Genomic DNA, 23476 nt, shown 5'->3' with positions numbered 1-23476 from the left:
CACTTGAATGTGGACAATTTTTGCATGGGGGGGTGGGGGGAAGTATATGGGTAGTTTTGGATGGTTTCCTTGAAAGGGTACCACCGCAAGCCCATGGCAGATGCAGCTGGCAGAACAGGATTTCCCTATCCCTCCTCAAGAGGCCAGGTTATGTGTTGCAACCCCTGATTTCTCCGATTATGGAAAGAGCCCCCACCCCCCTGCTGTTGCTCTGCTGGACCAGAGGAGTTACATTCTCCTGTGGAGGAATCTCTCTTTTGCCAAGGAAGCCGAGGAAGAGATTGGCAAGCTCCGTGCACCTCCTCTGCCTTGTTTTGGCTGCAGAGGAGTGTAAACTGCTAACCAGCCTAAACGAAAACAAGGACGATTAAAATGTAGCGCTTTCTTACTTCCTTTCCAGTTGGCCCTTCCTTCTCCCAGCTCCCCCACCCTCGCTTTTACGGGAGGGGGAGAGACGAAGGAAAACTTTCTGCGACAGCAAAATAATGAAATTGAGAGAAAGCTCAACTGCAGGTCGGGGAGCAGATTCTTCTTAGAGCTGCAGGGCGCTAAAGGCTTTGGGGGAGCCAGATTTGGAACTCTTCTGGTCTCACTCCGAAACCTTTGTTCTTAAGGCCATCGTTGGGCTGATCTGGCAGGATTTACTTTTTCAGCCTGGTTGAGAAGAAAAACGGAGTATAACCATCTGATCCTAAAGCGTTATTTTCACATTTCCATATTTTTTTTTTGGGGGGGGGGGGATTCCATTGTGATAGAAGGGCTTCTTTCCAAAGAAGGAGGCAGTTTGTCTGTCTGTCTGTCTGTCTGTCTGTCTGTCTGTCTGTCTGTCTGTCTACCTACCTACCTACCTACCTATCATCTATCTATCTATCTATCTATCTATCTATCTATCTATCTATCTATCTCTATCTCTCTATCTCTTTCTCTCCCCCACTCTCTACATCTATCTGTTCTGAGCCAACCATAATCTAATCTAATCTAATCTAATCTAATCCAATCCAATCCAATCCAATCCAATCTAATCTAAATGTCGCCCAACTCCCAAAGACTCTGGGCAGCTTACAGCAAAAATATCATCTAAAAACAATTTTAAAATACAAACACCCACATTTTGTGGCTGAATCTAGAAGGTGTTTCACTCAACGTCCTCAGACCTGCAGGCAAAGCTAGGTCTTTAAGGCTTTCAGGAAGGCCAGTAGGGTGGGGGCAGTACGGATCTCAGAGGGTAGCTGGTGGTTCCAGAGAGTGGAACACACAGAAGGCGCTTCCACGTGGCCTACGAAACCTGGAGAAGGTCAACTCTGTGGGCCCTTATTGGTTGCTGGGAGCTATGCGGTAGAAGATGGTCCCACAAATAGTCTGACCCTAAGCTGTGTAGGCCGATTGAGAGCCAGTGCAGCTTGCGGAGGGTTGGTGTGATGTGGGTGTACCTAGGTGCACGATTTAGACCCATATATTAAGACAGCGCCTCTGTTTAGCCAAGGAAGGGTTTACAAAACCGTATGCAAAGTTCGGAGTTTCTATGAATTCCTACTCAGAGAAAATGCTTAAAAATCCAGACTGCACAGGGACGGGGCTGCAGAGGAGACGAGTGGGGGGAGGCCGCGGTTTGAGTTGGGAGTCCTTCAGGTTTCCGAATTGGACTGTTGAACCATTGTCCTTATCCTTAAAAGCCAGGGAGCCTGTCCAGGTCTGGCTGGGCCACCCAGACGTTTAAAAGAGGAGCGATTCGAAACGCCAGGGCGGGGGGAGGGCTGCCGTTTGGGACGGGGAGGGAGAGAGAAAGAGCTCGGGACCTTTACTCGGGAGCAAGCGGACGGAGGGATTGTCCGCGGGAGAAATGCGCAGAAGGTGTTTCTGCTCTGCTCCCAACTAGAAGCGTCCTACTAGACAGCCTGGTCGATGCACCGAGATTTTTTTTTCCCCGCCCATCTTTCTTAGGCGAAACTCGAACAGCGCCCGAAGGCTGAGAATACGACCGTCGGAGCCTCATTAATAAATAGCTTTTCAAGATCAAAATGCGAGGCGGCCTCATTTGTCTAATTTTTTTTTCCTTGTTAAGCAAGAACTCCTTTCGCCGGGATCCCTCTTCGGAGGAAGCCTCGGCGAAGCTCAAGGGTTTCGCTGCCGAGTCCTTGGAAAGGAAGGACCCGTCTGCAAACTCGCCTAGCCCGTTTCCCCACCGCGCATTGCCATTCCGGTCGTGCGCCCGGGCCCATTTGTAGAAAGGAAAGCGGCTTGACTGACAGCTCCTGTTAGCCGGCGCGAACAGATAGCAAGAAAACCCTCCCCTGCCTCGGACCTTCAAACAGAGCCCACCTGTCTCTTCGCCCGCGGCTTCTTCCGGAAAAAAAAACAACAACCCTTCGCGGTTTAAATACTTAAAAGCCAAGCAAATTAAATGGCAATTAAAAACCAGTACTACCCGCTCCCCATCGCCACTGCTGGCAGTATCAGCTCGCCGGTAGCAGAAGGGAGATGCCAGGCACCCACGCGCCTCTCTTCGCGCTCACACGCAGGCAGCGGGACTGGGGTAGCCGAAAGGAACTTGGCCGATTGTAGTGAATCAATAGGGAGACTTGGGGTGGTGGTGGTGGTGGGGAAGTAGCTTTGATCAGCATGCTACCAAACAACCTCAAGTCTGTGACACTATATTTGCTCAGTGGAAAATGAGCCCCTTTCTCTTACGGGTGTTCCTCGTTCAATGTTATTTCCCCACCACCACTATATGTCAGGTTGTGTGAGGCTGAGTGTGCAAGTACATAAATAAAACGTGTCGCAATAGCACCCAGGTTTCAGAGAAGTCCTTCCTTTGAATCTTTAAAAAAAACCAAAACAAAAAAACAACAACCCCAAAATGTGGTTTTATTTAGGATGTCCCACATTAAAGAGTCGGGCTGTGGTGGGGGGGCTAATTTCGATCCTGTTCTTTAAAAAACCTCGGCTAATTGGTTTTCTCTCATTTGTGTATGTGGGGAGGAGAGAAATTCAATGACTTACAAAACAAATTTCCACTCTGGTCGAAAGTGTGTTGGGGGGGGGGGGCAAAATACAAAGCAAATAACCGTGCGCTAAAAGAAGCGACTTACCCATTGTAAAGGAGAGTTTAGCTTTAAATTCATCTATATTGTTTAATGTAATAGATCTAGATCTTCCCAACAATGCGAATGTTAAAAGGCCGGCGTGGAAGTGCTGAACGCGGGGATCCCACATTTGCCTAAGCACGGGTGAGGGGAAAAAGCGTTCTGAAAGAGCGAAGGGGAAAATGTATAAAAACGTTTGAAAGAACCTCCAGTTCCTTATTAGGCGAAGATACAATATTTATTCCTTGTCTCCTGGGATGAAGCTGCTCTATCTATTGTCCTCCCAGTTCTCAGTGCTGATGCTTAATTTTCAAAACTTCTATATTACCAAGGGACCTACGACATCAGCCAAAGAAATACCCAGCAAGTACAAAATCTGATCCGGGGAGCCGCTTTTGTGCAGAGGGGAAAATTGTTCCTACAGGTTTTTAAAAGGCTTGTATGGCGGAAAAAAGGCCGGCGATCCCGACCAGCAGATCGGGAAACACTTTTTGCATTTAGACAGAATATATATATATATATGCGTCTCTATTTTTTTCCACATTTGGGGGAAACGGGAGACGACGGCAATTTTTCTATTTTTTTTTTATTTTTGGCTTTAAAAAGAAATTATTCTCGGTTTGATGGTGGCTTTGGTTCTTTACTTTCCTTTTAAATTGGGAGACGGGATTTAATTTTACGCCTCGTTCGAAGAACCCAAAATGTCAACTACCTTTCCAGGACTCGTCCACGATGCGGAGGTATTTTGTGTGTGTGGGCGCGCGGGTGTGTGCGCGGGTGTGTGTGTGTGTGCGTATATGCTTATGCATGTGTGTGTTCGAACGAGCCTCCATGTGCGCGCGTGTGTATGTACGGCTGGGTTTTCTTCTCTTTCTCTCGCGCAGGCTTTCTCTTTTTGTGTGTGTATGTTAATCCACATTGGACCGTTACATTTAATTATAATCCGGCTTCAGAAAGAACTTGGGGAAGGAAAGGGCGAAAATTCGTTATGACATCTGTCGCCGGCAACAGGCGAGGGGCAAACCGCTGCCGCATTCAAACCGTTGCTCGGACCAAACCAGACTGAGCGGCGCGAAAATGTGCTCTGAAATCGTTGGCAACGCTGGAAAAAAGTAGCCCGAGAGACAGCTGGGAACTTGGGAGCCCAGCAATCCACAACTCCCCTTCCGATTGTCCGAAGGAGAGGTTTGGATATGGGGGGCTTGTTACGGGACGGGGCGGAGAGCTTTTCAAACCAGGAAAAGGGGGTAAAGGCGCGCCGAGAGTCTTGCTACGGAGCAGTGGAACCTGCGCTCAAAGTAAGGGGGCCTGCGCCTTTAGCCCAGCAGTCAGGATCCGAAAAGGCGCCGTTTTGCGCCTGACACCCACCGCGGGGAAACGGAGCGGGCTTTTTTTTTTTTTTTTTTGGCGTTGGGCGATTTTGCCAAAGCAACTACGGAGACTTTTTGACCAGTCGGGCGTAGGTTTTACTCCCCACCACCACCAAAACAACTTTTCAGGCGTAGGTTTTACTCCCCACCACCACCAAAACAACACTTACTTACGGATTGATTTTGTCTCTTTCCTTTAAAAAAAGAAAGAAACTAGAGCAAAGAGTAGCTCAGAGCTGCCCGGCACACCAGCCCAAAGTGTAGGCGAGGGCCAAGGCTAAGAGGACCGGGCTGGGAGCGGGGAGAGCGTTAGACGGGACCGGATACTTCGGGCCGCCCCGTTTTTTTCTCCCATGCCCGGCCTTCCATCCCTGGGTTACCTTTTCCCTCCATTCTGCCTTTACAGATACGTCACGATGGATCAAACAGTTACCGTTTGATGCAGCTGGGATGTTTGGAGTCTGTGGCCAACTCCACCGTCGCCTACTCTTCCACGTCGCCGCTCACCTATTCCGGCACCGGCACTGAGTTCGCCACCCCTTATTTCTCTGCCAACCACCAATACGCTCCCCTACACCACCAGTCTTTCCACTACGAGTTCCAGCACAGCCACCCGGCGGTGAACCCCGACGCCTACTCCTTGAATTCGCTCCACCACTCGCAGCAATACTACCAGCAGATCCACCATGGAGAACCCGCCGACTTCATCAATTTGCACAACGCCCGGGCGCTCAAATCCTCCTGCTTGGACGAGCAGAGGCGCGAACTTGGGTGTTTAGACGCTTACCGCCGGCACGACCTCTCTCTTATGAGCCATGGCACCCAATATGGGATGCATCCAGATCAAAGGCTCCTGCCAGGACCGAGCCTTGGGCTGGCGGCCACGGGAGCGGATGATTTGCAGGTAAACGGCATGCACTTCCTGGGCGCGCGGAATCGCCCCGGTTCTTCTCCGCTAGCTCTCCCCGACGCCTCGCCTTTCCTGCCCTGGATGCTCTAGCCCTGCCCTGCCCAGACAGACTTGTACTCCCGCGGCTCTCGGTCCTACACAGAACCCAGGATAAGAGTCAGGCAGGGCGCGTCGCGGCCTTTCCCAGAAACGGGAAGAGGGGAAAAAATCCACCTTCCTCCAGGAAACCTTAAACACAGGAAGGTGGGTTTCCTATAAGTCCCGAAATGTGGAAACCGCCAAAGATTACAGACCAGAGGTGTTTGTAGATGAAGCAGATCGGAAAGTAGTGCATGGTATGGCTATATTTGAACTTCCAAACTTGAACTTCCACGCACGAATGCAGACAATTTCTTTTGCTTAAATTAATCTATTCCTGGCCTTAAGGCGACTGGAATATATTTCTATGGACGCCTTAGAAGTGTAAACAGTAAAGACCCCCCTGCGTTTTGGCTCACCTCTAGCTCTCCCTATCTCCAAGCACCCGACTATTTTTGATTACACAGATATTTTTCCTTCGTAAAATGTTATTTCGAGAGTGGGGGAGAGAGGGGGGAGAGCGAGAGAGGAGAGAGGGAGGAGAAAGAGAGGGGGGAGAAGGAGTGAGAGAGGAAGAGAGAGGGGGAGAGGAAGAGAGAGAGGGAGAAAGACAGTGTGTGAGAGAGAGAGAAGAGAGAAGAGGGAGGGAGAGAGAGAGAGAAAGGAAAGGGAGGGAGGGAGAACACAGTTTTCCCAGCTCCACCGAAAAATTGGATGCTGGTTACCGCCCTGACACCTTGATCATTCAACGTCCTAGTTTTCTAATCACTATTTCCTCCCTCAAATAATATTTATACTGTATATTAAATTATTCCTTCTAAAAAGGTTTAAGCCTGGTTTTCTATTTTCAGTGAAAAACAGGGGGGAAAATTAGTTAAAACCCACGGGTTAACTAAATGCTAACTTAACGAGAGCCTCTCACACTCATACAGGGCAGAATAGCCACAAGAATAAAATCCTCAGGGGCCACAAACTCCTTAAAGCCTGACTTTCTGCGCTGAAACTCGCTCAATAATTTTCTACGCGTCTGTTGCCCCCTTCCCACCCACCCCCTTTCCGTTTTCAACAAGAGCTTCCCTTATGTTCCTCCTTCTCCCAAATCTGCCATTCACTCTTTAGCTTCACTAAGACCTATTTACTTCCCTTTTTTATAACCACGTCTGCTGCTGATTTTTAGCTGTACTTTTTTTTTCCTGCGCCCAAGCACAAAGCCTTGTATCTTTTTTTTTTTCAAAAGAAGGGATTAGCGTCGTTTGCAAGGAAAGCCACAATGCGTAAATCCTGCGCGAGAAAGGACCGTAGTTTATCCAATTTTCGACTTAGTGCCATTCAACTGGTCACTTGTGCAATGTCATCCGACCAAACAACGTTTTCCCCCACTTTGACCCTCCCTTTTCCCTCTCCAGCCTGGAGACAGCCGATTCATTTGGAAGAATCATTGCCATTAAAAATATATACAGTATATATAAAGTTGTTTTAATTGTTTCTAGCCTGTAGACAGCCGGTTCATTTGGAAGAAACATTTCCATTTTTTAAAAAAGTGTTTTTTTTAATTGTTTCTAGTTAAGATGGGAGAAAATAAGACCAATCTTCTCTCCTTTAAATAGGGGTGTGTGTGTGATTTTATGCGTGTGTTTGCTCATTGGGTATTTGACCTAAGCAAGATTGTGAAAAAAAACTCAGTTCAACAAAACGTTGCTCTGATTTGTCGATTATACTTGCAGTCTAGACAACTTTCTAATCAGGATACCGAAATACTGGTTTGTTTGGACCGTGCCACCATGGCTACTTCCTTAGTTGCAAATATGGAATAGAACTATACAAAGAGAGATGGGGCTCCTGTAACTTTATTTATGTAGCTTTAGCTTATTGCCGCTTTGTTCATTTCACAGATTTTATAGGAGCAAGTGATCGGATTTATGACCCAAAGGGAAAGGACCACTCCAGAAGAGTGTTACTCTCCAGTCTTTCAGTTTCTTTCTTTCTTTCTTTTCATCTCCTTCTCCCCCTTCTTTTCCACTTTCCCCATCAACATATGTCTCATTTCTAATGCAACAAATGTAAATATACTTTCCCCTGCTCAGAATGTTAAGTGAAAGTCCAATAGTTTGGAAGGCTGTTTAAGTCAGCCTAACAGATGCAAGGATTCTTGGAACCACAGTGGATATCTTTCAGTCCCCTAAAAAGATTTTCCATGGGCAACAAAAGAAACTGTCACACCTTTTCCCATCATTGCTTTAATTTATGCTCAGTCGCCCAGTTTTGTCCATATTGATTTCATAATCACTTTAAGGCAGAACATTTAAACTCAAAAGAGGCCTTGGAAAAGGAGGGGGTTTTAGGCCAGCATGAAGATGGTGAAAAGGGTGGGTGGGTGAAGAAGGATTGATTTTGTAAAGGTTTTTTTTGGGGGGGGAAGGGTATTACGATTATTATGTACCAACTCTTTCTCCACATGAACTTAATTCCTCACAGACTGTGGTTTAGGTGAAACACCTTTAAAGGCTTACTCTATACTTAAAACCTCATTTTGTTTGTGGAGGGAAGTGCGTGTCTTTGTTGAAATTTGCAGTGCTGAAAAAGAATTGGGAGATGTGGTTGAACAGAGCATATAAGAACACACAATGCACAACCATAAAGAAAAGTTGTTTTAAAAATAATAATAATTAATAATAATAATAATTATTATTATTATTATTATTATTATTATTATTATTATTATTATTATTATTATTATTATTATTATTATTATTCAGAGTTCTCACTTGCATCTTAAGACAGGCAGTGACGTTCACTTTATCTACTTCTATGGGCAGTACCTAATCTGTCCTGGTCATTTTTCTGTTCAGCTTAGGCTAGAACTATATTGTTTAGTTAGAAGGATACACTCCTCCAACCTAACCACATCCTTAGATCTCTCCATTGTCTTTCTCTAATTTGATTCACTGGTGGCAATTTTGTGGTACAGAAATGCTACATTTCCAGAGGCCCTGCATATTTTATATGCACGAATAGGCAGAGAGTCACTTTCATTTTTATTGTTTCTTTTCTTTCTTTCTTTTTTCCATGTGCCAAATATCCCTTTGGCAAGTTCTGTCTGTGTCCATGCTACTCGCTTCCTCTTTGTCTGCCTGCCAATCAATCAATCCATCAAAGAACTGTCATATTTGAGAACAGAAAAAAAGAAAAAGAAAAAGACAGGGCTTATTTGTTTTGGGCACAAGCTGTGCTTTTCTAAGGTTTCTCCTTCCTATCTCACAATTCCAAAGGAGAGTTGTTACATCCATTGCAATGACTACAGCCTCTACCAAAATCCCAACCATTTCAGCCTTGCAGCTACATATGCATTTTACCTGTGTGGATTTTTGAATCTGATTTTTCTCTTCCTTATTCAAGGGTTCGGTGGAGGCCCAATGTGGGCTAGTATTGAATGGACAAGGTGGGGTGATAAGGAGAGGTAAGCACTTTTTAATATATATATATAGATGTATATATATAGGTATATATCTCCTCTTCCCCTCCCATTAAAAAAAATCAAGTTCTTTGCCTATCACCTGAAATTTGGGGCAAGTTTTGTGGGACAAGCCATGTGTCCAAAGTTTAATTTTAAAAAAGCACTTGGGGATCTTGGTTGTCTTTTGTATTCATGTAACACTCTCTCCACCCTCAGCTCCCATCTGCGGAATCTTGTAAGAAATCTCAGAAATCATGCTGAGGGAAGAAGCAGGTTTAAGCGATCTGTGCTTCTTGGAGGGCTTTTGAATTCAGACATGGCAATATTGAAGCAGAAAGTTCAAGAAAGCGTGCTTCTTTTTACAACTTAATGGTGGTGTTTGTGTGAACCTTTTCTTGCCTGCTGGCTCTATTTCACTCTTTGGTAAGTGTCTTGTAGCCTTCCAGTTATACCTCTGGCTGGAACAATTTGCACCAGAAAACAGAAAGCATGGGGAAGGAACATGAGGACTGTAAGCAATTCAACCAATTCGATTTAAAAATAGAAGACAGTATTTGAAATAAAAACACTGGCAGTGCAGGAAAAGTGCAGCAACGGTAACCAGTTGGGGAGTTTTCACAATCCAAATTCTATATTACTACCATAATAATTTAAGTACTGTATATGGAGATATATTTCTTTGAATGGGAGGTGTCAGTTTATGCTCTTATGTCACCATTAGTATAATAGGTACAAGAATTATTTTATCAGGATCGAAATGGCGGTGAAGGAAAATATCAGGGCAGAACGTTATTCAATCTTGCCACACTGTGAAATATATTAATGAATACTAATACTAAATTTAAAGTAAATGAACAGAAATACATATGTTGCTTTATCGTGTCCTCCATTTGGTTCACATATACAAATAAGCGAATCCCAGATTTGCTTTTGTATTGTATATGTTGTGCATTTAGTTTTATGTCATTGTGGAAGAAATTAGTGGATTGAATTTTAATTTCTAGGAAGAGTGGCCCAGAATGAACAAGGGGAATAGTTAATTAATGTCTAGGTTTAGATCTATGAAATCATGATTGTTCATAAAAATAATATGAACTATGTTATTCTAAAAGAAGCACAAGCTGAGGCTGGCAATGAAATCTCCTAACCATCGAACTTCCAGGGTTCCAAAATCGCATTAATCAGGGAAAGACGGTCGAGATAGCTTTTAGGTGCTGAAATGGACAGCGCCTTGACTAGACATTCTCCAGCTTCTCTTCAAAGTCGAGGTTTTATTGGTCTGTCAGGTCTCTTGGAACAGTGGGAATCTACAAGGCTTATTTCTAAGTATGTTATGGCTTGCATGTTGTATTTCCTTAACTGTAGACCGATGCAACTCTCCATTCTAAACCACAATCTCAATTGTAAATCCCTTCCTTTGGACCTTTCCGACTTTTGATCCTCTGCATCCTAGGTTTTTGTTTTTGTGTTTGGAGATCCACAAATAATTTTATTTATGGCCTCATCTAGTTAAACTACACGGACACTGGAAATCAATAGGAAAAGGGAGTGGCTTAAGAATAAAATACTTTTTCCAAGGGTTAGTTGCAGTTTATATATGAAAGAAGAGGTCAGCTATCTGTCATAAGCCACTTGAAATAATTAACGACGACTTCTTCGTTCTCAATGAAATGACGATTTCCCACCACAGGAGGGAGGGATTTTGAGTTTCTAAGAACTCAATATATCAGAGACAAACAAATGCTTTTGTCTTTGGGGCTAGATCATTACTGCCAAAGAGAAAGAAGTTGTGCTGCCTTCAACAGAGTTGTTGCACTTGTACCGCTTGACTGCACTCTAATCTCCCATCTGAAGGAGATTTTTCACGTTGAGTCCTTCGGAATAGTACTGGTGCAATTTCTTTAAACTCTTTCCTGGTAATTACTAGAGCTACTGATTGCAGGAATTGCACAAACCGTACTCCGTTTTTCTTTCCTCTTCCTTTTAAAACGTAACTGAGTTATTAAATGATGTAAAGGATGATAATGAAGAAACCCTGTCTGAACATGGAAAGCTGTTTCTTGACTAATCTTTTAAAAAATTGACGCCCTGGCTCTGTGAGCCATCCATCTGCCTCCTGAGGAAGACAGCGCTGTATGTTTTAAATGTTTTAAATGTGTGCCTATAATGCATAATAAATACTGTATATCTTTTTTAAAAAACATGATAGAAATAATCATAACATTTAGGCCGATCATGAAATGTTCATGAAATCATCCAAATTGTCTGCACTCTGGCCGCTAATACTTTAAATCGTATAGTTAATGGGCCACCTTGTATTTTGAACTCTTTGTTCACCTTCTCAGAGGCAGGTTAGGATTACTGTATCTGAAAGAAGGGAGGTACTGTAGATTTTAGAAGGCGTGTGGTAGGAAAGGAAGAAAAGAAGGCAATGCTTTCAGTTAGAAACCAGCAGAAGGAGAAGAGAGGGAGAGAGAGGAAAAAAATCTTGTTTGATTTAAGAAAAACAAGTAATTTGAATTCCCAGTTTGGGGAGTGGGGAGGACAAAAAGACTTGGCTTTAGAAACGAATAATTATTAAACAGATGGGGGAACTGACAAGAGTGAAGCATAAGCTACTCATGCGAAATAAAATGGTGGGATACGATAGATAGAGTGGAGACGATTTTACCCCAGATTTATCTTGGCTCTGGGCTGCTGCACATAGGATTTTCCTGTGGTTTTGGAAACCCGCATTCCGGGGGCCCAGCACCTCCATCCCACCCAAGAAGCTGCCTCCTGCCCGTCTCCTCCTCTGACTTAGCTGGCTCCGGCCGCGTCATTCCTGGGGCTTTTTGGGAGTGAGGTTGGCCGGTTTGTTTCTTTGACGAGAGCCGGGACAGGAGGACGTTTTCTTTTTGAAGATTGCAGTGGGGAGGGGGAGGGGCCACTGGGACGGCAGGGCTTCAATGTTGGCGAGCTAATTACCAGGCAGCGCCAACAGTAGCCACTGATTAGGTGGCCCAGCTCCCACCGCTATCACTTCCAGTTAATGACGTGCAGGATTTCGCCTGGAGCTCCGCTCCGTGCACCATCGCAACCAATAATCTTTACTTTACCTGCTGCGGGCCTATCGATAGCTTCTCTAGCCTCAGGCATCCGCCTTTGATATGGTAATCTTTCTGAGGACCCAAATTCTGCAGAGATCATATTAATGTTGTACATACAGACTGGCACAGCTTTGCTTTAAAAGTTGAATATTCAGATCGGTTGTTTCAAAAGGAATCACTTGCAAAGATACGAATTTCCTGTTTACAGAAGATGCCTGAGATTTTTAATCACAGTGGAGGGGTGAACTGTGTGTGTGTGTTTGTGTGTGTGTATGTGTGCGTGCGCGTGTGTTTGTGTAGGCATATCTAAAGGATATGTGTGTGTGTGTTTGTGTTTGTGTTTGTGTATGTATGTATCTATACACACATATATATCCTTTAGATATGCCTACACAAACACACGCGCACGCACACATACACACACACAAACAAACACACACATTTCACAGAGATAGCCTGTATACATAGACACACACACACACTCCAGCCATTTCCCCCTTTCTCTGCTCTTCCTTTTCTTTTCTTTTTTAAAAAAGCACTCTAATTATAAATCTACAGCTCGAGTGTGTGTGTGTGTATGTGTGTGTGTGAGACCCTGCTTACACATGAGTGTTTATATGTTTGTCTGTCTATTTTCCTTAATCTTTTCCTAGATTCTCTTTTATTTCTTCTGTAGAGACAGACTAGGAACCTAGTACCAAACTAGTAGTCCAAAGAGAGGGGGAGGGGAGAGAGAAAGTAAGAGAAGGAAAGAAAGAAAGAAAGAAAGAAAGAAAGGGAGGGAGGGAGGAAAGAGAGAGGGGGAGGGGGATGGAAGGAATGAAGGAGGAAAGAAAGAAGGAAAGGAAGGAAAGAAGGAAGGAAGGAAGGAAATGAAGAAATAAAGGGGAGGAGGGGAGGGGAAGACAAGCCAATGGTGATACTTCGCCCTCCTATGTCGTTTAATGAAATGGCAATCTTTCTTCCCCCTCTCCCTCCCCAAAAAAGAAAGGGGGAAAAAACCCTGCCTCTTGTTTCGCTTTGTGATCGTCTATCTTTCCCTGCCCCAGGCTAATTTCAGCAGCTTAAATACTGCTATCGCCCCTGGGCCATGAAAAGAAAAAGGGGACCGGGGCTATCCACACTGTCTCTTTCCCCGATTGCCCTTGGCAACGCGAAATACAAACTACTTTGAATCAAAACATTTTGGAGAAATTAATATGATCTGAACCCTTCCCGTTTTAAGAGATCTTGAGTTTGTCAAATCGCTTAGAGGTGACTGACATGAAAAAGCTGAGGTATTAATGCAGAGCTAGAAACATTGTCAGATCTTATTTGATTAAAAATATCTTTTTTTAAAAAAAAGGCGTAGAAAAGGGCTGCGCACCAGTCACCCAAAAGCAGCCTATCCAATAAAGCGCCTCTTTGGACAGCCTCCTTTCCTGCCTTTGATGTGTTTACTTAAGGCGCAGCCTCTTCGGTTTTGATTGTATATCTTTGATCTACAATTTTAATTTCAGGCACTTAATTATGAAAACTAAACCTAATGGTTATTCGGGATGGCGGGGAGAGCGGGAGAGGAAAGGGAATTAAGGGAGTTTTTCAACACGGGGCGGACTGCAGCTCCAGGGGGCAAGATCTCAGACCAAGCATTTTAATCAACTTTTTTTTTTTTGGCTTATGCGTTCATTCTGATAGGATGCAGCACGACGAGGCATCGAATATGTGCCTTATTGGGAAAAACGTAGCTTCTCCTCCCCGTCGTCTCCTCGAAACCGGGGCCGCGTGGAAGAGAGGCTCAAGAAAAGGACGCAATCGCTGCAGCGGTTCCTGGGTTTTCACCGAAACTTAAAAAAGAAATTCGGGCGCAGTTTTTTCTCCAAATCAGGACTGGGAAAAGAGAGAGAATAGCCGGTGGCAGGGTTGAGGTTCGAAGTGACCCTAGGCCCGTTTTCTCGAAACGCGCGAGGAATCCAGGACTAGTTCCTCGCGTGTAAGGCTGGCGGGTCCATTCGCGCAGATATACTAATGCGCCGTCTGCCGCCCCTGTCGCTTTGCCCTTTTGTTTATTTCCCCAGATTTCGGATCCCTTTTACTCTCAGGATTCTACTACACACGAGCTGTGCCTTTTATTGCTCGATTGACTGAACGTTTTGTAAAGCAGCGTTTCCCAACCTTGGCAACTTAAAGATATTTGGACTTCGACTCCCAGAATTCCCCAGCCAGCGAATGCTGGCTGCGGAATTCTGGGAGTTGAAGTCCAGATATCTTCAAGTTGCCAAGGTTGGGAAACACTGTTGTAAAGAGTGCTCTCTCTCTCTCTCTCTCTCTCTCTCTCTCTCTCTCTCTCTCTCTCTCTCTCCCTCCCTCCCTTCTTCTCCCTCCCCCTTCTCTCCCTCTCCCTCTCCCTCTCTTTCTCCCCTCTCCTCTTCCCTCCCTCTCTTTCTTCCTCTCTCTCCCTCTCCCTCCCTCCCTCTCTCTCCCTCCCTCTCTCTTTGGGTTGCACACTTTCTTTCTTTCCGTCTCCTCGCCTCCCAATTTAGCGCTACGCTCAGCAGTTTATTTTATTTATTTATTTATTTATTTATTTATTTATTTATTTATTTATTTATTTATTTATTTATTTATTTATTTATTTATTTATTTATTTATTTATTTATTTATTTATTTATTTATTTATTTATTATTTCTATGCCGCCCAACTCCCTGGAGACTCAGAGAGGCTCACACCAAAATATAAACACGGATCAATATAAAAACATTTCAATTTAAAATAATTGCAGCCATCCATAAATTCATGGTCCGACCTAGCTAGTAACCACCCCTCCCCTTCCAGGTCCATGGCCCCAGGCCTGTCGGAAAAGCCAGGTTTCCGGAAGGCCAATAAGGTGGAGGCAGTTAATCTAAAAGCCATGCGGGAAATACCTCCGGCGCACGGCCGGATTTCCACCGAGAAAGCCTCCGCCACCAGTGGCAGATTCCGGAGCCTTCTCCCCTTTCGCCGTAGGACCCAGGGCTCAAGGAGGATCGCCGCTCACGCCTCTTGCTGCGGTGCCTTTAGTAACGGCCGGGGCTCGGCGCAAGGCTAGGAGAAAACAACGAGCCGGCCCCCAGCCCCACTAGCGCCTCGCTTAAAACTGTAGCCTTTGTGCCCGCCGTCCCACCCTCCCTTTTCAGCTCTTGGCTGCCCGCGTCTTGATAATCCCATAATACGTATAATTTGCCTTTACTGTATTGTCCTTAACGAGGCTGCCTCTTTTTCAAGCAGCTATTAATCTGCGTCCCATGAAAAAGCCTTAATGCGCAGAGTTAATTAATCGCTCCAGTCGAGCAGATTTCAAATGGGCTCACAACAAGGCAGGCGGTGGGGCGGGGAAGAGGAGAAGGCAGGAAAAAAGTGAAGCGTGCCGGGAACGGACCGGCTGGTCGAGGAGGAAGGACGAAGAGAGCTGGTGGCCGGCCGCGACGCCGCTGCTGGGGTTTCCGAGGTGGTTGGGCTTGGCAGATCAGGCCGGGTAGGTGGGTCACGCGAGAATTCGCAGTAGAGACAGCTGTGGCTAAGATTAATTCGTGGGATCACTTGGTAAAAACAGTATTTTGAGAGAGGTCTTTCACCCCAAGAGTACAGAACTCTCAGCGTTGAATCGGTTTAAAGCCCGAAGTCCAGCGTGGGAAGATTGCAGGTTTGCAACCTGAAGCTAACACAAAAGTCTATCAGATTTATAGCCAAAGTGCTTTGATAAACGACTTTCTGAATAGACAGGAGCTACTTCATTCACATTTGGTGTGAACTGGACGGGGGGGGAGCATACTGGTGCGTGTGTGTGTTTATAGGTTCACAAATAGTATGTGTATATAGCTAGAGAGAGAAAATGGAAAGTAACATGGACGCTTGTTATCTTCAGTATACAGAATTCTCTTGTCTGGGAGAAATTCAGAGGAAATGTCCGGTTGTGAGCCGCCCCGAGTTTACGGAGAGGGGCGGCATACAAATCTAATAAATAAATAAATGTCTGTTAAAATCGCTGAAATAAAATACATAGGGTGGGAAGAAAACCTACTCAGGGAGCTCCATCCGTGCTCTCCACTTCCACCCCAAAGTACAGGAAACTAATTCTAAGAATGATTGATTTCCATAGGATTGAACCTTCTCTAAATATTGCCCAATAAAGACTTCGAAGTCAATAGAATTTACCCTTAATTAATGGAAAGACTGCATTTAAAATGGAGGGGTTACAAACTTTATGAAGAAGCAAGTTATGAAGTAATGGATTACACATTCAACCTAATTTGAAGCAAGTTGGATTCACGTTGAAAAAGAAATGCACATTAAGATACAATTAAGGTTAATGCAACAGGTCTGTGCACTGATCCAAAGTTCAACAGAGGTGGACAACCCTCTTCTTCTTCTTCTTCTTCTTCTTCTTCTTCTTCTTCTTCTTCTTCTTCTTCTTCTTCTTCTTCTTCCTCCTCCTCCTCCGCCTCCTCCTCCTCTTCTTCTTCTTCCTTCTCCTTCTCCTTCTCCTTCTTCTTCTTCTTCTTGATGTAAATGTTTGGAATTAGATGGTGTACCTCTAATAAGCTTTTGCTTATTCAAAAAAGTGTTCCACAATTTTTAACTGGTTCTCAGTCCTTCAGTTCCCACATATCTTTATCCTGGTATGCATTTTCATTGCACGTGTGCATATTGATGAAGCACTGGAAGGGATAATATTCATGGCATTCAACTATGTATGATGTGTACCAGCAGGTCACAGCATAAAAAAGAACCTCCGTGCCATCACAAAAAGATTGTATCAAGGCTGTTTCAGTCAGTATTTCATTCCTATTTGCCAGTATATAGCTGGAAGGGATGTATGATATTACACCCCACAGGCTAAGTCCATTTAAGGTGATCTTTACCGGGTTTTTTTTAAGGAATAGGGATATCACAGGCAGAGAAGGAGTCAGAAGGAGGCATTTTTTTAACTGATCAGAGCATTGAGTTCTTCCTTATAAAGGAAAATCAAGAGGCCAATCCTTTGTATTTAGAATAGAGATGAGGATTTGTGACCCTCCAGATGTTGTTGGATTTGACATAGTTGAATGTGGAGTTTCCAATATACAACAGTATTGTTAGAGTTGGTTGAGACTGATGGGAGTTAGAGTTTATCCATCCCCCACCCACCCCTCTCTCTCTCACACACACTGCAAAAAATAATGATCTCAGTCTTTATTGAACTCTTCTGTTATTATACTGATAACCACAATGCCCGTTTCCCTTCTGCTGTCCAAAGGGAGACAACAAAAGTGAGAGCAAACAGTTTGCCCCTGCAAATCCTGATAACTGGGATCAAAGTTTGCAATAAGGATAGGAAGCATTTTTTTTTTTTAGCAATGCAGGATCAAGGCTCTTTGTGCTGGATCAAGTTGATCTGGCATTAAATGGCGTCTTTCCATTTCTTGGCAACCTCCAAGAAGAAGAAACCTTTGCTGATGTTAGGGGGAAAAAATTAAGGGAGTCATTGCTCACAGTCACTCATGCCCTCATCACCTCGAGGCTCGACTACTGTAACGCTCTCTACATGGGGCTACCTTTGAAAAGTGTTCGGAAACTTCAGATCGTGCAGAATGCAGCTGCGAGAGCAATTATGGGCTTCTCCAAGTATGCCCATATCACTCCAACACTCCGCAGTCTGCATTGGCTGCCGATCAGTTTCCGGTCACAATTCAAAGTGTTGGTTATGACCTATAAAGCCCTTCATGGCACCGGACCAGAATATCTTCGGGACCGCCTCCTGCCGCACGAATCCCAGTGACCGGTTAGGTCCCACAGAGTTGGCCTTCTCCGGGTCCCGTTGACTAAACAATGTCGTCTGGCGGGACCCAGGGGAAGAGCCTTCTCTGTGGGGGCCCCGACCCTCTGGAACCAGCTCCCCCCTGAGATTAGGATTGCCCCCACCCTCCCTGCCTTTCGTAAACTCCTTAAGACCCACCTTTGCCGTCAGGCATGGGGGAACTAAAACACCTCCCTCTTGCCCATGTTGTTTTGTTGATTGATTGACTGTGTGCCTGTTTTTTATATATACTGTTTTTATGAGATTATTAATTTAAATTGTAACCAGATGGGTGGGCATTGGATTTGGTATTATGTACTGTACTGTTTTTTATTATTGTTGTGAGCCGCCCCGAGTTTGCGGAGAGGGGCGGCATATAAATCCAATAAACCTAACCTAACCTAAGGGCCAGAAAATTGCATAGACTTGAAAGTAATACTGCTGCTGCCCCAGCTACTAATAGAGTTTCATAATGTGTATTTATCTGTTTCCGGGCATCCTTATTGGCAGAAAAGAAAGTCTGGCACACACCATGGTGAATGGAGAAAGCAAAGATATCACTTGTAGAGATTTCTGGCACAATCTTTTCCTCATTCATCCTTTTTATTGTTTGTAATGCTATGCACCGAAAACATAAACTAACCCCCCCCCCCCCCCAAAAAAAAGAGAACTGCTTGAGAACTATTAGCAGACAAATAAAAATAAATTTGCAGCCTTGATATCACATTTTAATTCACTCAATAGATTAATTATGGAATATTATAGAATAGAGAAAAACACTTTTCTAATTTCTTAAAATGTACTGCCCTCCTAAATAGCTTTGGAGTAACTTTAATTATAGAAATTTATTTCAAGAATGCCTGAATTACATTTATTTATTAGATTTGTACGGTTGCCCAGGATTGTACTTTTAAATGGGTGGTCTTACAAATCTTTTAATTAAAATAAATGAAATGACTTTAATCACTAGGTGAGACTATGTAATTTAACTTCTATTCATTGTTTAAGCTAATGCGAATATGAGTCTTACAGTCAGTTTTGATCCCTGAAACTGCCTTGGATAAATCCATGCAATTTTCTTAGAAATGGTTTGTCATGTTTCCTTCTTAGGGATGAAAGAGAGGATCTGATGCAAGGTCACCTAGTTGGTTTTCTGCCTTAGGTAGGATTAGAACTCCTGGTTTCTAGCCTGGCGTCTTAACCACTACGTCAAACTGACTCCTAGTACACTAGCAATAGTAGTATCTGACTTCGTTTGCATGAAGAAGTTATCTTTTTCTTTACTTCTCCTCTCTACATATCTACCAACTGGATGTAGAGGAGAAGGTAACTCTTGATAACAGAGGGCTGGATCTGGAGTTGGACACTCATTTCCATCATTAGTACCGAGCAATATCTAGCAGGGATTAATTCTGTTTTGTGGAAAGGTGAGTGAATGATGGCAAATGGTCTCAAAGGGACCATTAGTTGCTTAGAAGCTTCCTGCTTAATTCAGACACCTGAGAGCAGACATAATGGACTTTTGATGAAAATGTATGAAAGGGCAGAAGTGTTAGGCAAGAAGGTTGTTGTTGGCTATTAGACATTGCCAGTGTTCTGCGTATGGTGGAGGTATGGTTTGAATCCAATTACAGCTGGTGGAGAAATCTGTAGCTGAGCCTACAGCACAATCAAGCAGGATTTGAAAGTGTTCCACAGAGTGGACTGCAGCATTTGGAAAGGATAAATCAGGTGTCACTGAGGGCAGCTTAACAAAAGTCCTGGAATACTAGGGAACTCAAGAAAGAATTCTTGTTCCTTCTTTCATTCTTCTCTGGAGACTCAAGGCAAGTAAAAATGATGAAGCTGCCTAATGGAGTGAGCATATCAAAACTCTGATAAGGAACCCCTATGTGAATCAGGGAGGGAGGGAGGAAAACAATTAAAAAGACGTAGAAAAAGATCCACACAGAAATATCTTTCTAGAAAAGTCTGTATGCTTTTAAAATAAGGGCACTGTATATGTTAGCATTATTAAGAAACAATCATTTACTGGATCTCAAAACAATGTAAGAAGCAAATGGAATTGTAATTTAGAGAACAATAAAATTGTATGTCCCATTCCTTTTTCCGTTTCCTTCCCTCTAACACTTCACAATTCTTCTTGGGAATGTAGGGTTACAACATTTGATTAAATACGTATACAGTCAGTTTTATTTTTGTCTTCCTCCACTGCTTTTGCTTTTTTTTTTTTTTAGTATAATCTACTTTGATGAAAATTTATAGCAAATTCAGAAATACTATTTGGTGATACTTCAGTCAGTTATAATAAAGAATTGAATGTACTGGAATCCATGTTAATAAGAAATATCATTAGGAATTAAGAAAATGTGTTTGAGTTGAGTTTGGCTATTTAAAACTAGGGAATAAAATAAAAATGTATTGCAACATAATAAACAAAAGCAGATGCATTGACCATTAGAGGGAAAAAATCCAAAATATTTTAGTAAACAAACGGAAAATGTAGAAAAGAGCTAAAACCTTTTGAATTTCCAAATGGTACTGATTGCAATTAATTGTCTTTGTCACAATTGAACTCCAGAAGGAGACCAAGAATTTGGGGGGGAATTTATGATGAGAATTACTCCATAGGATGGAAGGCACAACTTATTTTTTTCTTTCTTTTTTTCACAGTTTCTTCCTTGCATGTCTATTTCTTATTTACTATCTTTGTTCTGATTTATTTTGTATATTGTGTTATGTTCAACATTTCTAATAAATTATTTTTTAAAGCCAAAGGGAAAACTGTGGCAGGGAAAAAATATGTCTAGAGTTCAAGCCATAAATCAGCTATGCAAAATGCACTTCTCAAATAGAAAAGTACCATTAGGGTCATCAAAGAGTTTTTAAAATGTAATATAAATTAATAAAATTGTTATAAACAGGGAAAAAAATCAAAGTTTGCTAGGAGAAAAGTACAAACAAATAATTGGTTTACCTATTTTTTAATATATAAAATATATTTTTAAAATGGTATTTTATTTTGATGGCATATTAAATCCCCATTAGACTGAAAACTATTCAGCTAGGTATTCATTATAGCAGAGGTCTTCAAGCTTGGCAATTTTAAGACTTGTGGAAAGAATTCTGGGAGTTGAAGTCCACAAGTCTTAAAGTTGCGAAGTTTGGGGACCCTTGCATTACAGCAACTGCTACTTTAAGATTTAAGATTAAGAACTGAATAAGGCTAAAGAAAATGCTAGACCTGAATTAGAGTTGTTTGGCTGACAGCGGGGAGCTAATAAGGTTATGATGTAAGTTAGTATTTTCCACTCCTTGTCAATTGATGCAAATAGACTGGGCATTGTTGTAGTATTTCAAACACCACAAAATTTGCTCACTCTGTTTACTCAGACAGGAAAATAGGACCACACACACACACACCGGACATGTTTCATCTGAGGCCCCTGTGCTTTTGCTGTTAAGGGGGAAATAGAGGGTTGGGAAAGACAGGAAAATAGTACACTGCCAATTTTGTAGGGCTGGAACTGCACTTAGAAGCATCTCTGCTCAAAACTGCAAAACAGGTCAATGCCAATATCTTCTACGTCTTGACAAAAAGCACATGGTAGTGAAATAAAAAAATGTCTGGTTAAGGAAAATGAAAAAAAAGAGAAACTGAAAACTGAGACTATTACCATCGTATACGGAGGGAAACAGCAATATTCTAAAGGCCATAATGGTAGGCATGCTCAAGAACTGCTGTTTTTTTCCTTCCAGAGGCATTTTCCTCCCCTTCATTCAATGGCTGAGCCCTTTATCTGGTACTCTGGTGGCTGAGCAACAGCTGCATGGTACCCTCAACCAGAAAGGCTGCTTAGAACTGTAGATTCCAGCTTACCAACATGGCTGATGAAATGCCTAAATGGGCATTTCCCTCTGTTTCAAAATGTGTCTTTATTCTCGCTGGCTGAGATCCAAGGAAATGCACAGCTAGTTTTTCATGCTCAAGGCAGATTTGGCCTTGAGCTTGTCAAATAATAGCAGTAGTGGACATCCCATAAAGGAACTGCCTTTAGAATTCAAGGGGGCTTTCAAAAAAAGTTTGGTTCCTACAGGTGGGGGCTGGCTGGGGCAAGATTGTGTGATAGAGAAAGAGAGAGGTGCAGAATAGGTGATGTAAGAGGATGGTCCAAAAGACAGTCCATAAATCTACTAAATTTTGGAAAAGCACTTAGTATTCCTTTTGGGATTTCAGCCCTTTATTTTCTTTTTAACCTTCACTATTTGTACCATTTCAAGTGATACCACTTTATGAGCCAGTTGTGTTTTAAAACTTTGCCGTAGTGCCTCGTGCAATTGGTTTTACCAAATAACGAAGCTTTCAATGAAAAAGATTTGAACAAAATGCTGTTAATAAATGGTACAGTTATGAATTCAGCACACATTGACTGTACAAATAAGGCTGGACTATAGCAAATAAATATTTAAATTTCATTGATTCATTTCTACCTTGTCTTTAAAATCTGTCTCAGTTTATCTTCGATGTTGCAAGATAAAGAGCCATGCTGTAGTAATATTTTACTTATATGCAAGCATACAAATAAATTGTATTGTAAACTATATTGTGCCTTCAACTAAGTTGATTAATTACTTTTTGACTGAATGAAATCTAGTATATAGACTAATGTCAACAAGTGCACAATATAATGTTTAAATATTTATTTGTTTATTTATTAAATGTATATGCCACCCACCAAGCGAGCCTGGTTTTCTCTGAAATGCCAATTTCTATTGCAGATGAATCAAACACACCTTGGTGAGATGTTTCTGGCATTTATACTGTTTTAAAGTCATTGGAGTGCTATGTTTTACTAACTTGTTGGTTTTACTGGGATATACATTCAATTAACTTAATGTGGAACTAACATTTGTATCCCTTTGTAAATTCTTACACCCCCAAGTCTACGGAGAGGGGCGGCATACAAATCTAATAAATAAATTAAGAAAATTGGTGTTCTGCCCCAGCTACAAATCAGAAAGAATGTAGCACACATGCAGTTTGTTCAAACCTATGTTTACTCAATTAAGGACTCCTAATAATCTTGCTTAGTAGTTGACACACAAAAACACAAATTAAAGCAGTCTTTTCTTGAAAAACCAGCTGTTAATTAAACGACATTAGCAGCTAACAGAAGTCCATAAAGTCATAAATTAAGTCTAAGCAATTAGTCGTAGATATCTCAAGAAGCTTACAAAGGTTGGCAAAATGCCTAGAAGCAGTCCGCAGGATAAACGCTAAAACAGATAAGCTGAGCAGATGTTTTCAGACTACAGAGGCACCTGAAAGAAAAAATGTTGTTTCCTGGAAAGTTGTTGCTGTCATCGCCATCCATTAAATAGGCTAGGGGAGTGCCCAACTAGCCCCCAAGCTTTACTCCTAAGGAGACCTCCTCCTGAGGAACCATTCCTGCCTTTTGGCAGCTCTGTGTGCCTGTGCATTAAGAAGAAGCTCCTCTTCTTCTTTCTCATCACTGATGTGAGGTGCAGGAGATTTTGAAGGTCCTGACTGAGCCTCTGCCTCTAGCAATGAGTCCTTGCCAGCCTCCTCTCTGTCCAACTTGGGTATCAGCTGCACAGGCCACTGACACTTCACCACATCAGCCTCTTCTCCGGAGGGATCTGCTACCAGCTGGCTGGCCACAACAATTGGATTTC

At 42.8% G+C, this 23476-nt stretch overlaps 1 protein-coding gene across 1 annotated transcript in view; it reads left to right on the top strand.

Annotated features, from left to right (window-relative positions):
* The first annotated feature begins 3784 nt into the window (after window positions 1–3784).
* Window positions 3785–23476, top strand: part of TFAP2D (transcription factor AP-2 delta) — a 48450-nt gene continuing 28758 nt past the window's right edge. The window contains exons 1-3 of the mRNA XM_070738017.1: window positions 3785–3823; window positions 4860–5357; window positions 8838–8898. Of these exons, the coding sequence (XP_070594118.1) occupies window positions 3785–3823; window positions 4860–5357; window positions 8838–8898 (598 nt within the window). The remainder of the gene's footprint in view (window positions 3824–4859; window positions 5358–8837; window positions 8899–23476) is intronic.

The sequence above is a fragment of the Erythrolamprus reginae genome, chromosome 1, assembly GCF_031021105.1.
Source record: "Erythrolamprus reginae isolate rEryReg1 chromosome 1, rEryReg1.hap1, whole genome shotgun sequence".
NCBI classification, from domain to species: domain Eukaryota; kingdom Metazoa; phylum Chordata; class Lepidosauria; order Squamata; family Dipsadidae; genus Erythrolamprus; species Erythrolamprus reginae.
Note: the sequence above shows the minus strand (reverse complement) of the source record. Positions and strands in the feature narration are given on the sequence as shown.